Source organism: Schistocerca serialis, chromosome 5, assembly GCF_023864345.2.
Source record: "Schistocerca serialis cubense isolate TAMUIC-IGC-003099 chromosome 5, iqSchSeri2.2, whole genome shotgun sequence".
NCBI lineage: Eukaryota > Metazoa > Arthropoda > Insecta > Orthoptera > Acrididae > Schistocerca > Schistocerca serialis.
Genome location: NC_064642.1, coordinates 777,424,027 through 777,438,647, shown reverse-complemented (window position 1 = coordinate 777,438,647; position 14,621 = coordinate 777,424,027). Strand labels below are relative to the sequence as shown.

The window sequence follows — 14,621 nt, the reverse complement described above, 5'->3', positions numbered from 1 at the left end:
GAAAATGCTTGTTTTCAGTTGTGATGTTACGTTCTAAGCTGAGTGATTGAAATCTGCCAATCTGTTTGCGCCTATCCATATGCCGCTAGTTTCTTCCAGATATAAGATTCATTATGTCTTCATCGAGCCAAAAGTAATGAACTTTGAATGAAAATATATGTTTTGTTTATGATGGGTGTGTTGTTGAAAAATCCACATGCGAACTGTTCAGATTTTCACTAGCGACTGCATTGCCATTTGATGCGGTGCATTCGGAAATCCCCCGTCATCCCACTGAGCCATCGTGGCACGGTAGTGGGGTAGGGTGCACTTAGGCTAGAAAGATCAGCACACGAGCGAGAGCTCTACACCCACGCAGAGTTCTTGGCTCTCCCTGATTTTGCAGATGTCGAATGGGCCGCTGCGCACTGATCACACACACAACCCGTCGTGGTGGGATTGCTGGCAGACAGGTCACCAGCAGCCTGTAGCCATCTTCTCAGTTGATGTGGTCTGGTTGCTTGAGGACTTAAATTACCGTTCCCACTTTGTGCACCCTCTTGGCACAGTGGATACCGGAATATTGAATTCTCTTAATATTTTCGAAATGGAATGTCCCATGTGTCTTACCTCCAACTAGTATTCCGAGTTCGAATTCTGTCAATTCCCTTCGTGTGGTCATAATCACGTCGGGAACAGTCTCATATGAATCTCATGAAAGTGAAAGACAGTTTCGTCAATGCAATGCCCTATTATATGGTACGCACCAGATACTACCGCCATTTTTATATGTGGACAACGCTATCTCATGATTTTTGTGACGTCAGTGTGTATTATCCACACAGGAGGCTTACAGATCCTCCATTCTGTCCTCTGCTGTCCTTATTTCTGCAGCACTGATGCACTGGTTCAACCCAGATAACCCTGACGTCCTTCTGGAAGGACGACGCAACTCACTGTTGAAATTATTTATTTTTGCGAATAACGCAATTTCCAACGGACTGTGACACATTGTTATGTGAAATAGGCAGTGTCATTTGCACGCTGCGACAGTCAATTTGACGTTGTCGTTCATAGTGAGTGAGAAACTGTGTCTTGAAAATAGGGCCGATTTTACCTTGGACGAACTGACTGACCTTATCATCGATGGGTATGTATATTTTCTTTCATATTGCGTCAATAATTCTGAAACTTGTCATATAATATCTTAAAGAATTAACCTATATTATTTATGGGTTCATATTATGATTGAAAGTTTTCGTCAGTTGTAATTCAATAATGTTTTCAACCGTCCTTCCAGAAGGACGTCAGGATAATATGTTGTCATTTTGTATTCACAGAAAACGATGTACACTTATTGAACTTTTGGACATGTTAGAATCAAAAGATGAGGAAATACCTAAAACTGGTGTGAATGTAACATTACACCTCCTCCAAATTCAACTGATGACGTAACAGATGAAGATTCGAGTGCTGAAGAAAATCCAAGTGTAGATAAATTACCAGCAAGTCAGCTCAATGCTACTGCGCTACATGACCTAAAAGAGAGGGGCGTGGAAGCAACAGAAACAATAAGAGGAAACAGAGTTAAGAATTGTACTCTACCACTTGTAGATGAAATGATAAAAGAAAATAGAGGATCGTATGAAATTTGTTCTGACTCAGCATCCGGGATTTCCATTGTACGTTGGAATGACAACAATGTTGTTACTGTACTTTGACAGAGTGCAACCACCACACTCTGTAGCAAGATTTTCCAGGGAACAAAAGAAAAGGATTAGCGTTCTTCAACCTAACTTATTACACTCCAACAATACTCATATGCGAGGCGTAAATCGAGCTGACCAAAATGTATCCCTACATGGATGCTCCATAAGAGGGAAAAAGTGGTATTTCCCGATCATTGCACATTTTATAGACATTGCAGAGCAAAATGCCTGGGATCTTTACAAGCACAACGAAGAACCCATAGATCATCTGACATTTCGTCGTCGCATTTTCACTGCAAATCTTGAAAGTAACAAAAGAGACACTACCAGCAGAGGACGTCCTAGTAAGAAGGCAAAACTAGATTCTAGATTTGATGGAAGAAAACATTATGTTGCTGAATTACCAAAGGACGAGATAACAAAAGAGAAGAAGCAGCTGAAATGTCGAAGTTGCCACAAAAAAACTACTACTATGTGCGTAAAATGTGACGAACCACTACATGTTTGTTGCTTTTTGTCTTATCATACTAGTGCATAAAATACGAGTATGTGTATTGGTTATTTTCTTTGTTCTTGTATTTATTAGCTGTTTTAGCCCATAATTCAAATTTATTTATGTTTATTTGAAAGTATAAAAACCAAAACAAGTTAATTGTGCAATGTCATATACTTTAAAAACATGTTCCCTTATTGTCCTGACGTCCTTCTGGAAGGACGCCCATTTTTGGAAATACCAAATAAAAATAAATACTCAAAATTGTTTTTACTTTCTTCCTTACAACCTTGTGAATGAATGTAGATTAAATATAAATCAATTTTGAAAAAAAAATAATTCAGGACTATCTGGGTTAATGCCTTCTAGGATTGGCGCGAGTGAGATTTCGATACCAAACGGTTCGTTAGCTGTAGATGTTGGCACAGTTTCTGTTTGCCATTGAGAGGAACCCGCGTCAGCTTTCTCTTGCCTTTTTAAATAATATTGTTGGTTCCGTTGAAACTAAAGTAAAGCTGGCGTTTATGAAAATTTAGCACGCCGGCATGGTTGTTGTGCCTGTTGGTCCCTGAACGCCCGCCGGCGATGGGGTAACGCCCCTGGCCGGGCTCGCAGTCCTGCGGCTGCAGCGCGTGACATTCAGCTGTTCCGCGCCGCGTCCCCTAGCGCTGGGGGCCCGAGTTGGTGTGCGTGCTGTGCCGGCGCTAGGTTGCTGCACCTGCTGCGTTCCGCACACGTCACACGGGCGAAGGTATGCCAAGTATGCTGCTGGCGGCGCTGAACTCTGCCTGCTGCTGCTGGCACGGCCCCTTACTGACAAACATCGCATCCAGCCCATGCCCTTTCTCATTATTATTACGTTACAGCACTAAGAGAAAGCTGCGCCTACGTAATATTTCCGGTGATAATATTTATCATATTTCGTTCAGCAGATCTAATATGGAAAACAATGAATCGGACTGAGTATTTATATATGTCATATTTACTTCAACTACCTGACACCTGACGAAATGAGACAAAATCTGAGAAGAAAATTGCAGAAATTAAAATACGAAGCCTCGTTTGTACTGAAGGAAATGGAAGCGAAGACAAGCGGACACACATTCGTAGACAATTCGCCAGTGTTCGCTAGTATTCGGTTGTGGCTGTGACTGCGCATCTGAATTAGAGGGAAGCCAGGAGGACGCGACAGGGAGAGCCCTAGTGTTCCAACCATATGACCACTGTGTTACTGCGTTTTCGTGGCAATAATCGTCGCGTAGGTTTCATTTGAGATACCAGTAGTCATACCCACACTGCAGAGATTTGACTTCCGGATAGCTTTATTCTGCGCGGTCAGAGAGCTGTTTCCCAAGAAGGTAGCAAAATAATGGTGAACGTGGAGTATGTATGTGCCTGAATCGTGACCTATGTCTTGAAACGAATTTCTATTTTCTGTCCACAGTAAATGGCGATACAAATATGTCATATGAACCTCTCGATACCAGTCTTATTGTAACGAATGATATTTCTTTATATATACAAAATTTATTATCTCCGTATGTGTTTGAGAACCCATTTTAGATGTTTGGTGGTCTTTTTATTGAAATTTGACTTATTATATAGTTTTTTTCCATTATATTTTGAAAATCGGTTTCTTCATGTTTTCGCTTTTTTGTGTTATCTTACATGATCAGTCTTATTTTCTATACAACATAGCAGTTAAACATAAACTTACCAAATTAATATGATTAAAAATCAGTTATAAAAGATACATTAAAAATTGCGTAACAGTTTAAATTTTACAAAACAATATTTAATACACAAAATTTACAGCAGTAGGATTGCATAGATAACGAAGTCTGGCCTTCTGCAGATAGCTTACGCCGTTTTATTGCAGGACAACGAGAAAAGACGTCTACTATGTCACCTATAAAATTAAGATAAGTATGAATTTTTCGACTTCTAATTTCTACAACACTCAATATAGGTGTTAACTGTATGCATCGAGTGTCTGTTCATCTATACAGAAATGTCGAAAAAATAATTTTTTGTTAGCTAGTTAACATCATTTTCAATTAGATTGCGGAGCTGTCACTTTTTGATTCTACATCTGCAAGTTACAATTAAGTGACTGGCACAGGGCTAGTCGAATCAGATATTTCTGTGTCCTTGGACTCTCGAACAGCACGCGGCCAGAACGAACATCTACATCTTTCCGTGAAAGATTTTATGTAAATGATCAAAACTCCCAATGTAGATTGACCACAGAACTATTATTTAACATTCGGAGGACAAAGCTGGTGATTGAAATTTCGTGAAAAGAACTCGCCGCTACGAAAACCGCCTTTGCTTTAATTATTGCCAACCCAATCTCGCGTATTACATCCGTGTGTGACACAGTCTTCCCTGTTCACGACAGTACAAAACGAGCTGCCGTTAGCTGAACTTCTTCGATGTGCTCTGTCAAGCCAATGTGATGCAATACTCTAGAAAAGCACAGGCAAGAGTTGTGCAGGCATCTATAATAGACCCGTTGCAGCTTCTAAATGTTTTGCCAATATATTTACATCCATCACGACATTATCTATGTATTTATGCTAATTTAAGCTACTCGCAACTGTTATCCCTAAGCATTAAGTTGAATACACAGTCTTTAGATACGTGTTACTTATCGCGTAACCGAAATTTAGAGGACTCCTCTCAGTACTCATGTGGATGACTTCACACTTTTCATTGTTTAGTGTCTAGTGCCATTTATCACACCACCCAGATATCTTGTATAAATCATTTTGCAACTGGTTTTAATTGTCTGATGACTTTACAAGTTAGTATCATCAGCAAATTATCTAAGAAGCCTGCTCAGATTGTCCTCTAAATTGTTTGTAATGATTAGTAACTGTAGACAGCGTATAACATTTCCTAGGGGAACGCAAGATGTCACTTCTGTTTGACCCCATGCGTTCCCATTAGTCGCTTCGAGCTATGACTTTTCTGACGGGAAATCACGGATCTAGTCGCACAACCGAGACGATACTCCGTAGACACAAAATTTGATTAGCTGTCGCTTCTGAGGAATGGTAGCGAAAACATTTTGAAAATACAGAAATATGGAATTAATTTGAGGTCTCCTATCGATAGTCCTTTTTGCTGCACGTGGATAAAGAGCTACTTGTGTTTCACCAGAACGATAGTATTGAATGAGTGCTGATTATTTTTCAGTCAATCGTTTTCTACAATGTAATTTGTAATGTTCAAACAGAGTAAATGTTTCAAAATACCACCAAAATTTGACGTTAATCATATGGGTATGTAATTGAGTGTATATCCGCTCCTGCTAGCTGAGTGGTCAGCGCGACGGAATGTCGCATCTAATGGCCCATGTTTGATTCCCGGCTGGGCCGGAGATTTTCTTTGCTCAGGGACTGGATGTTGTGTTGACTTACCATTTCATCGCCACCGACGAGCAAGTCGCCGAAGTGGCGTAAAATCGAAAGACTTGCACCGGGCGAACGGTCTACCCAATGGGAGGCCCTAGCCATACAGCATTTCCATTTATTGAGAGCGTTACTTCATTCTTATTTATTTTGTATTGGTGTGACTTCTGAAACCTTCCAGTCCTTACGTAAGCACGTAACGAATGGAAGTAGTGCATTCAATATTGAAACGCAGTTGCTATCTACCTTGGCACTAATCCATAAATTATTTGAAACCCGTTGACTGTGGCATTTCGCTAGATTCAGCTGAAATTTAGGAGGAAATTTAAAAGCGGGCCATTAATTACCAACGAGCAACGAAACCTGAAGATATGTTACCTGGTATTTGCACTTAAGCTAACAGCTAATGGAAATGCGGTGGTAAAAGTTTCACATTTCAATGACTGCTATATCCCACTTGGTTCCTGACATCTGCAGTGATGCTAAACCAAGGATTCTATTAATGTGCGCGTAAGGAAAATACTGTCAACAATGAAATATGAAAAAGATTATTGAAACACCCATACAAACTGATACATAGGCTACTTTGAAAACGTGTTACACGGTTTGTTAGAAAGAAAATAGCATGGTCACGGGAGAATTATTTATTCCGTTATTACATCTGAAACACCTATAATGACGAGGATATGTCAACCATGCAAACAGACCTACCATTAACGCCAGCAAGGAGAAGAATCAGATCTGTTCTACATTTTCATAATTTATCCCATACCTCACATCTACAGTAGGGCCATTAAATGCGTTAATAATTTTCTACAAGTCGTATTTCTTTCTCTCTGGTATTCGTGCTGTGGATCTCTTAGATCCTACAAGCATCTATGATATCGATATTCTTAGCAATGACATTCTTTTCAGACTGCCCTGTGACTCACGCAGCGCATGTCAGGAGCAGAAGTAGTTCGTACAGAGAACGGTAGGTCGATGCTCTCTGTGCTGATAAGAGCCGAACCGCAGTGCACGCCAACTTCCTCTGATGCTTCGCTGAAAGACCGAAAGCAAACGGAACACGAATGCGCACCCGCGATTGCGAGTCGAATACGAACGAACACTGATCGCCAGCGCCCGGGGAGGATCATGTAAGGTAGGTTGCTTATCTTAAGGTGCCTGTAATATCTTCCACGTCTGTTTGATTTTGGCCTCGCTATTTTTCGCCATCGTTGTACGACGCTAGGAAGGAAACAGATCTGCACTGTACAACTTAGCCCAAATGTTACACAAACAGGCACACTGCATGGAACCATAAAAAATTGTTTTCCACCTCAGTTGTGAATTAAATGTACAGGCAGGTAACAAACACTTTATAAAGTGAAATAATTTCTGCTTGAGACCTCGCCATATTCAACAGACGAATTTCTGAACCTATAGTATCTATATGAGATTAAGTTACGTTTATGAAGATCTGTTGAAACTCAAGATTTAAAAAAAAATCTTGTATGTAAGTGGCGAATATACATCAATGTTTTCACAAAGGAAATGTACTTTGATTTCCCAGAGGAAATGAACCTTGGTTCCAAACCTGCTAAGACGTTCCGCTTCATACCTACTCGTAGTCATTTCGAAATGCAATGCACTGCAGTGAACTAACTCCGTTACCAGTTTAATAAAATTGCGGAGTACCGTGAAAATTACCAACAATAAATTTTATGTGTCAACAGATATATCTGAATTGCCCAAAGACAATTACCTCATGTGGAAAGCCTGCTTCCAAAAACGAAACGAAATTATCCGCTGACTTTAAATTGTGATATAGAGTTAGAGTTCGATAAATGCCGGCAGAACAAAATAACCAAAAGTGGAAGTAATTTTTATGGATTCTTGTTGTCTCAGTAAAGACAGTTGTGTTTATGGGGGGAAGTTGATCATGTTATTCTCGCACCAATACATACATTCACAGCACAGCGAACTACAGCTTGCTCCAGCAGGACACGTCTCTTAATTAGTGATCGTATACGAAACTGTGGCCTTAAGCTCATATTGCACTTCTGCTAAATTAACAGTTACGTAATTACCAGTGTTCCGGATGAGTAGCTAACTACACAAACTGCCCTTCTTTGTTTATGCAGCTATCTAAGCATTTAGCCATTCATTAGCTGTAATTGGTGTACATATCTGTTAAAAGGGCCAATGACGAAAGGTAATTGCCGCATTTCCCGATGTACCGATTATTCAGTTTATATTCCCATCTTCTTCTTGTTTTTGAAGGGGAGCAGAGTATTATTTTAGTTTCTAAAACATCATTTGAGATTACAGGTACATAGTCTTGTTTCCTCTTCGCCAACTAATTCAGCGGAGCGAAAAAAAGGCTTCCTGAAAATTACACAATGGATTTCAGTGCGAATTTACATAGCCACACGAAGAGTGACACATGGACAAATTGTAAAACTGGCCAGTGTAATATCTAATTTAACAAACAGGGTTTAGTTTCTGGAAATAAATCGCGGTAATTTAGAAAAACGTAACTTGTCATTTGAGGGAAAACGTTTGAATTTTGACACCTAGATTAACAGTGGGAAATAGATAAACTGGTTGTCAAACTGACCGACTGAGATCTAGTTTTGCAGAAAAGATTTAATTACGTGAAAGAAATCAGGATTATAAGAAGATCATTTTCATCTGAGGAAATATTGAAATTTTTCATGAACAGCTGAAAAAGGCAGTGTCAAAATATCATCTCTTCAAGGCCTAGCCGCTTTGTACGTAAAAAGTAAAATTAGTTTAGATATTATGTAACTCGTTTTCTTGGTGAGAAAAAAACAATATCAAATTACATCTCTGCTTTATCTTGGTCTATATACTGTTAATAAAAATTGACTAGCGATTGATATTTGATTGTTCTAAGTTTCAAAGTCTCTGAATATTAAAATAATTGATTTGTCTAAACGTAACAAATGAAATCATTTAGATAAACTTTTGACTATCGTCATATGCTGTACATAATTTCTCTGATATCAGCCGTTATCCGGTCTGCAGCACTTTCAAATATGCGAGGGCGTTCCCACGAACGATTACGCCGCTGCCAATGAGATGCAAGCATCCCCTCTCCGGAACTTTGGAGGCGGGTGTACTTAAGTTCGAATATCCATTCACCGAACCACATTATTGTATGTTCGCCGACTGAATCACATTGAAAGACTTTCATAGTAGTCAGAGCTCGACATCTTCTGAATAGACATTGCAGTGAAGAGTGAAAGATTTGTAAATCTTTTGTGCCTGTACATATTTCTACATTGAAATCTACTGTTAGTAACTGACGTTGCAACTTACAGCTACAAAGTTACGTATTATTTTCATTATTTGATATTTGATGTTGAATAAATTAATGTCTGAATTCTGTGGTCATGAACAGTATCTGTTACTCGGTCCAATATCCACTAACGAACTACACAGCGTGCAAAGAATCGTAACAGTTTCGAATATCATTCAAAGGCGCACCAAATGTTTAGCTAACATTTTTTTTTTTTACTTTTAGACAATTCCTTCGACCACTATTTTTCTAAAGACGTTTTATTGTTATTTAAATCACTTTTCCACCGGAAATGTCATTCGAAACTTTTTGACAAGCTAATTCTTAACTCTTTCCCCAATACGCTACATTCGAAATGCTTAAATAATGTTATCCTCAAGTGCAAGACTGCCAACACATTAGGATCGTATCTGTCGATGAAGTTGTGATGATGATGTTTGGTTCAGTGGGGCGCTCAACTGTGCAGCCATCAGCGACCGTACACATTCCCAATCCGTACACAGTCCAATCTAGCCAATTTCATGATTAATGGAATGATGAGGAAACACAAACACCCAGTCCCCCGGCAGAAAAAACTCCCCAACCCTGCCGGGAATCTAGCCCGAAAACCCGCGATCATGAATATCTGTCGAGGAACGAATGTGAAGTCTCATGGATTCCCACTTAAGCATTGGTGACATTGACCAATTTCTTCCGAGTGTGTACCATAGCCTAGATAAATTTTAAAAATAAGATCGTTGCTTCAGGCAGTATTTTGAAACTGCACTTCATTAAGCACTACTAGTTCTGAGATTGAAGCATTCTCAAGTGCATCTACAATAGGTGGGAATGCAGAGGTCTCCAAATCTGTTAGGGATGTACTTGAGAGTTAGCCACACTCAAAATTAGTAAGGCTTATAGTAAAGTATAATTTTAAAATATAGCGTGGTACAACGCTGTCTACCTTGATAGCTTTTATTGTTAATTTTGTGGCGGTGCTCGTAGCGACAAGCAATTCGCTGTAGAAACGGCTTACGAAGTCACCGCCACACTTTTAATAGCGGGCCGACCGGTCCGCTGGAACAGTGAACAGAAAGATGAAACCCAAACACTCTGATTAAATAAAAGTCGGTACTTATCTTTATTAACACAGTAGTGAACTCCGTGTCTACAGAAATCTGTCTAGTTCGAGTCGGAGCGGCTAGGTCAGCGTCGGCTGACGACAGACAACAACTCTGCTGCGATGAACACACAACTGTCCAGCAAGTACACAATTCGGTGGCGAGTATACAACTGAGCGGCGAATACAGAACTGTCCTAGCGCTCGCGACTCCAGCGCTTAAGAAGCCCGAAGCCAGCGGTGGCGCGCGCAGACTTGCGGCGATTTCCTGTATCGCTAGCGCTGCTTATGCGGACGGCGTCCGGACTTTGATGCTGCCAAACTTTTGGCAGCGGGCTCGTGTGGCATTACTGGCTAGGATATAACACTCCTCCCCCCCCCCCCCCCAAATCGCCGCACCGTCGTTGAATAATGACGTGGCGAGCGTCGACGGCGGGGGAGGGGTCTGGCCGCAGGCGTAGCAGAAGAGACCGGGGCGGAGACTGTTGTCGGTGGCAGTCCCCGGTCCGCACCCCAGCATTGGCTGCGCGGGGCCTCGGGAAACACCGACTGAAAACCGAGGTCAGGGTGCACGCCTGTGACCACGGGCGCAGCTTCTGGTACTGGACGCGACGGGGCGTCGGGACCCACGAAGAGAGGCAGCGTCTCCGGACGCTGCGTCGACGGCTGCTGAGTGGGCGCCGGACAAGGCGCTGCTGTGTCATACTCCTTGGGGGTGCCCAAGAAAAGCGGCTGCAGGACAGGCTGCACAGCCACCGCTTGGGATGGCGGCCCGGCTGAGGGGTCGGCGTCCATCAGCTCCGAAGGCGGTGGCGACTGAAGAGGGACCGCAGGCGCCGGAGCGACCACCTGGGGCGCTCCCGGATGAAGCTGCGCGGGAGGCATCAACGGGACGGGCTGTCGGCGTGGTAGCGGCGACGGCTGCTGCTGCTGCCCTGGTGGCGGCAGCGAAGTCGGAAGGCGCGGCTGGAACCCGCCGCGGACCAAATCTGTGGACAAAGAGCGAGCGGCAGAATCCGGGCGGCCAGCGCGGCGCAACTGGTTCTGATGCCTCCTGTGCACCCCAGTAGCACCTTGAACAGTATAAAAACCGCGACCCTGGACACTTATGACGGTACCACGTTCCCAACGACGGCGACCGTGATAAACTCTGAGAAAAACGGCGTCGTTGCGCTGAAAACCCGTGCGATGCTCAGAAGCGACGGGTCGATCCGGGGGGTGCAACAACCGTAGTAGGGTGCGATGACGACGGCCGTGGAGAAGCTCCGTAGGCGAAGGGCCGTCGCGTGGCGTGGTCCGGTACGACGACAGGAACGTGATGAGGGCCTGCTGACGAGAGTGCGTAGCACGAAGGCGGTCCATATGATCCTTGAATGTGCGTACAAAACGTTCCGCTGCACCATTCGATTGAGGGTGGAACGGCGGAGTAAGAACATGGCGAATGCCATTGGCAGAACAAAAACTTTGAAATTCAGCAGATGTAAATTGTGGACCATTGTCAGACACTAAAACTTCTGGAAGACCCTCAATACAAAAAATTGAAGTCAACGCCTGTATAGTTTGTGCAGACGTTGTAGACTGCATGGGCACAACAAACGGAAAATTACTAAATGCATCTATCACGATGAGCCAACGAGAATGCCAATATGGACCAACGAAATCAATATGTACTCGCTGCCAGGGACCGGCAGGGCGTGCCCACTCAAAATAGCGTTGAGGCGGAGGAGCCTGGTGTTCGGCACACGTCGAACAATCTGTAGACATCTGCGTAATCTGCTTATCAATGCCGATCCATGTACAATGACGGCGGGCAAGCTGCTTGGTGCGGACCACTCCCCAATGACCTTGATGCAACAAGTCGAGGACCTTGGATTGGAGCACTTGGCGAACCACTACACGAAGCTGGTCATTCTCGGTGCGTAACAGCAAAACTCCGTGCGAAACAGACAACAGATGACATTGCGGATAATAGCGACGAACCACAGGATGCGATATGTCCTTTGCCTTGGACGGCCAACCACGTTGAACAAAACGTAATAATATACTCAGATGAGGATCCGTAGCTGTCTCACGTGCCACCTGACGATAATCAATCGGAAAATCCTGGAGGGATTGATGCTCATCGGCGTCAATCTGATGGCAAGAGTCGTCAGAGGAATCGAAGACATCATCCGCAGCAATCGGCAATCTAGAAAGCGCGTCAGCGTTTGCATGCTGAGCTGTAGGGCGATACAGTATCTCATACTGGTATTGTGATAGCAAAAGAGCCCAACCTTGTAGTCTCTGAGCTGTCCGCTGAGGAACTGGTTTAGACGGATGAAACAGTGACGTCAGGGGCTTGTGATCTGTTACTAAATAGAATGGTCTACCATAGAGGTAGTGATGGAATTTTGTGACACCGAACACAATAGCCAACGCTTCCTTGTCCAATTGGCAATAATTACACTGAGCTTTGTTTAGCAATTTAGATGCGAACGCAATAGGACGTTCGGTGTTACCGACTCGGTGAGACAACACAGCACCGAGGCCGAAAGAAGAGGCATCACAAGCTAACACCAGAGGCTTGTTAGGGTCGTAATGGACCAGACAACGATCATTCAATAAAGCCTCTTTAAGCTGCTGAAAGACTGATTGGCAATCAGCTGACCACACAAACGGAACATTCTTATGGCGGAGACGATGCAACGGTGCAGCAATCTGTGATGCATTAGGTATAAACCTAATATAATATGTCAATTTGCCAAGAACTGCTTGCAATTCATGCAGATTGCGAGGGGCGGGCAAATCACGAATAGCTGCTAAATGTGACTGGGAGGAATGAATGCCTTGAGCATTTATAACATGTCCCAGATACTCCATCTCCGTAAGGAAAAATGAACATTTATCGATGTTGCAACGTAGGCCTGCCTGAGACAACACGGTAAACAAACACTCCAAATTACGGAAATGTGCAGCAGGCGTCCGACCGGACACAACAATATCGTCGAAATAGTTGCAACACGATGGCACATTAGCCAGAAGTTGTAACAAAAAACGCTGAAAAACAGCTGGAGCTGACGCACAACCAAAAGGCAAACGCAGAAAACGGAACAACCCCAACGACGTGTTTATGACAAAATACTGTTGTGATTGCTCGTCGAGGGGCAATTGCAAATATGCGTCACGGAGATCAATTTTGGAAAAGAAACGAGCTTCCCCTAACTTATCCATCAGCTCGTCCGGTCTAGGCAAAGGAAAAGAATCAATGACAGTCTGAGGATTAACTGTCGACTTAAAATCAGCACACAAACGTAACTTGCCAGACGGTTTCTTTATAATAACTAAGGGAGAAGCCCACTGGCTCGCTGAAACGGATTGAATAACACCGTTGTTTAGCCAACGACGAAGTTCATCTTCTACAGGTGCCCGGAGGGCGTGAGGCACTGGACGAGCACGACAAAATCGAGGCTGAGCACTATCTTTTAACGTAATATGAGCGGCAAAGTTCGCAGCACAACCTAGTTCGTCTTTAAATATGTCACTGTATCGTTTACACAAATCGGTTATGCTGTCTTGCGGAACAACAGAATTAATTTGCAACACATTGTCTTGGATAGACAGGCCAAACAAGTCAAAACAGTCTAATCCGAAAATGTTTACACTGTCTGTAGCGCGGAGCACTGTGAATGAAACTGTTTTTGTATTGCCACGGAATGTGGCTGGCACGCTACATACACCTAACACAGGAATTTGTTCTCCACTATAAGTAGCCAAAGAATGTTTTGCCGCTGAAAGGTTAGGGCGGCCGATAGCCGCATACGTAGCACTATTTATGAGAGTCACAGACGCACCAGTGTCTAATTGAAAATCGAAGGTCTTATCCTGGATGCGTAGCTTCACAAATAGTTTATTACACTGTCTCTGTATCGGTGCAGTGGAGGCGGAAGACACAAAATCAGCGCGTTTAGCGCGTGTTCGCTGCTTACGACAACTCGTGGGCTGGGCGGGTGGAGCAACAACTCCCGCTTCACTTGCAGTCTGTACATTACTTTTTACAGCGTTTGAATTACGCCTGGGTCGCATAGCAGAGGGCTGGGTGGGGGGCTTATTGCGAACAAGTTTATTACCCACACGAACCGTGGAAGAGTCTTTAAACGCGACCTTCTGGGCGGGCTGGCTTTGAAGAACATGAATATCCATGGGCTGGGCAGCACTAGAATTGTTCTTGCGTTTACGCAAACAAACAGTCTGGATGTGTCCTTTCCTTTGACAAAAGCCGGCCGAAGTGGCCGTGCGGTTAAAGGCGCTGCAGTCTGGAACCGCAAGACCGCTACGGTCGCAGGTTCGAATCCTGCCTCGGGCATGGATGTTTGTGATGTCCTTAGGTTAGTTAGGTTTAACTAGTTCTAAGTTCTAGGGGACTAATGACCTCAGCAGTTGAGTCCCATAGTGCTCAGAGCCATTTGAACCATTTGAACCATTTGACAAAAGTGACAAACCGCGTTTCTCAACGGGCAACGTTCACGAGGATGAGCAAGAACACACTTAGGACAAGACTTAACTCTATCATTTTGCACACGCGGCTGACGAATGTGTTTAACATGACGCGGCCGGCTAGTGTTTACAGTCTGACTCTGCCGGT

The 14,621-nt window shown here is 43.4% G+C and overlaps 1 protein-coding gene across 1 annotated transcript; it reads right to left on the bottom strand.

The window, feature by feature from the left end:
* Window positions 1-2,918: 2,918 nt before the first annotated feature.
* On the bottom strand, window positions 2,919-14,179 carry LOC126482220 (proline-rich protein HaeIII subfamily 1-like). Its single transcript, XM_050106199.1, has 3 exons — window positions 13,966-14,179; window positions 10,707-10,989; window positions 2,919-2,994 (listed from the first exon to the last, which is right to left on the bottom strand). Exons 1-3 carry the CDS (start codon window positions 14,177-14,179, stop codon window positions 2,919-2,921), a joined length of 573 nt encoding a protein of 190 aa, XP_049962156.1.
* Between the last annotated feature and the right edge of the window lie 442 nt (window positions 14,180-14,621).

Excerpts from the sequence above, each read along its gene's own strand:
- LOC126482220 (XM_050106199.1), bottom strand. The coding sequence starts at position 14,179 with ATGGATATTCATGTTCTTCAAAGCCAGCCCGCCCAGAAGGTCGCGTTT. Across the intron at positions 10,990-13,965 it reads CGCCCAGCCCACGAGTTGTC|ATTTGGTCCGCGGCGGGTTC; the intron begins GTAAGCAGCGAA and ends CTTTGTCCACAG. Across the intron at positions 2,995-10,706 it reads TTCTTGGGCACCCCCAAGGA|TAAGGGGCCGTGCCAGCAGC; the intron begins GTATGACACAGC and ends GATGTTTGTCAG.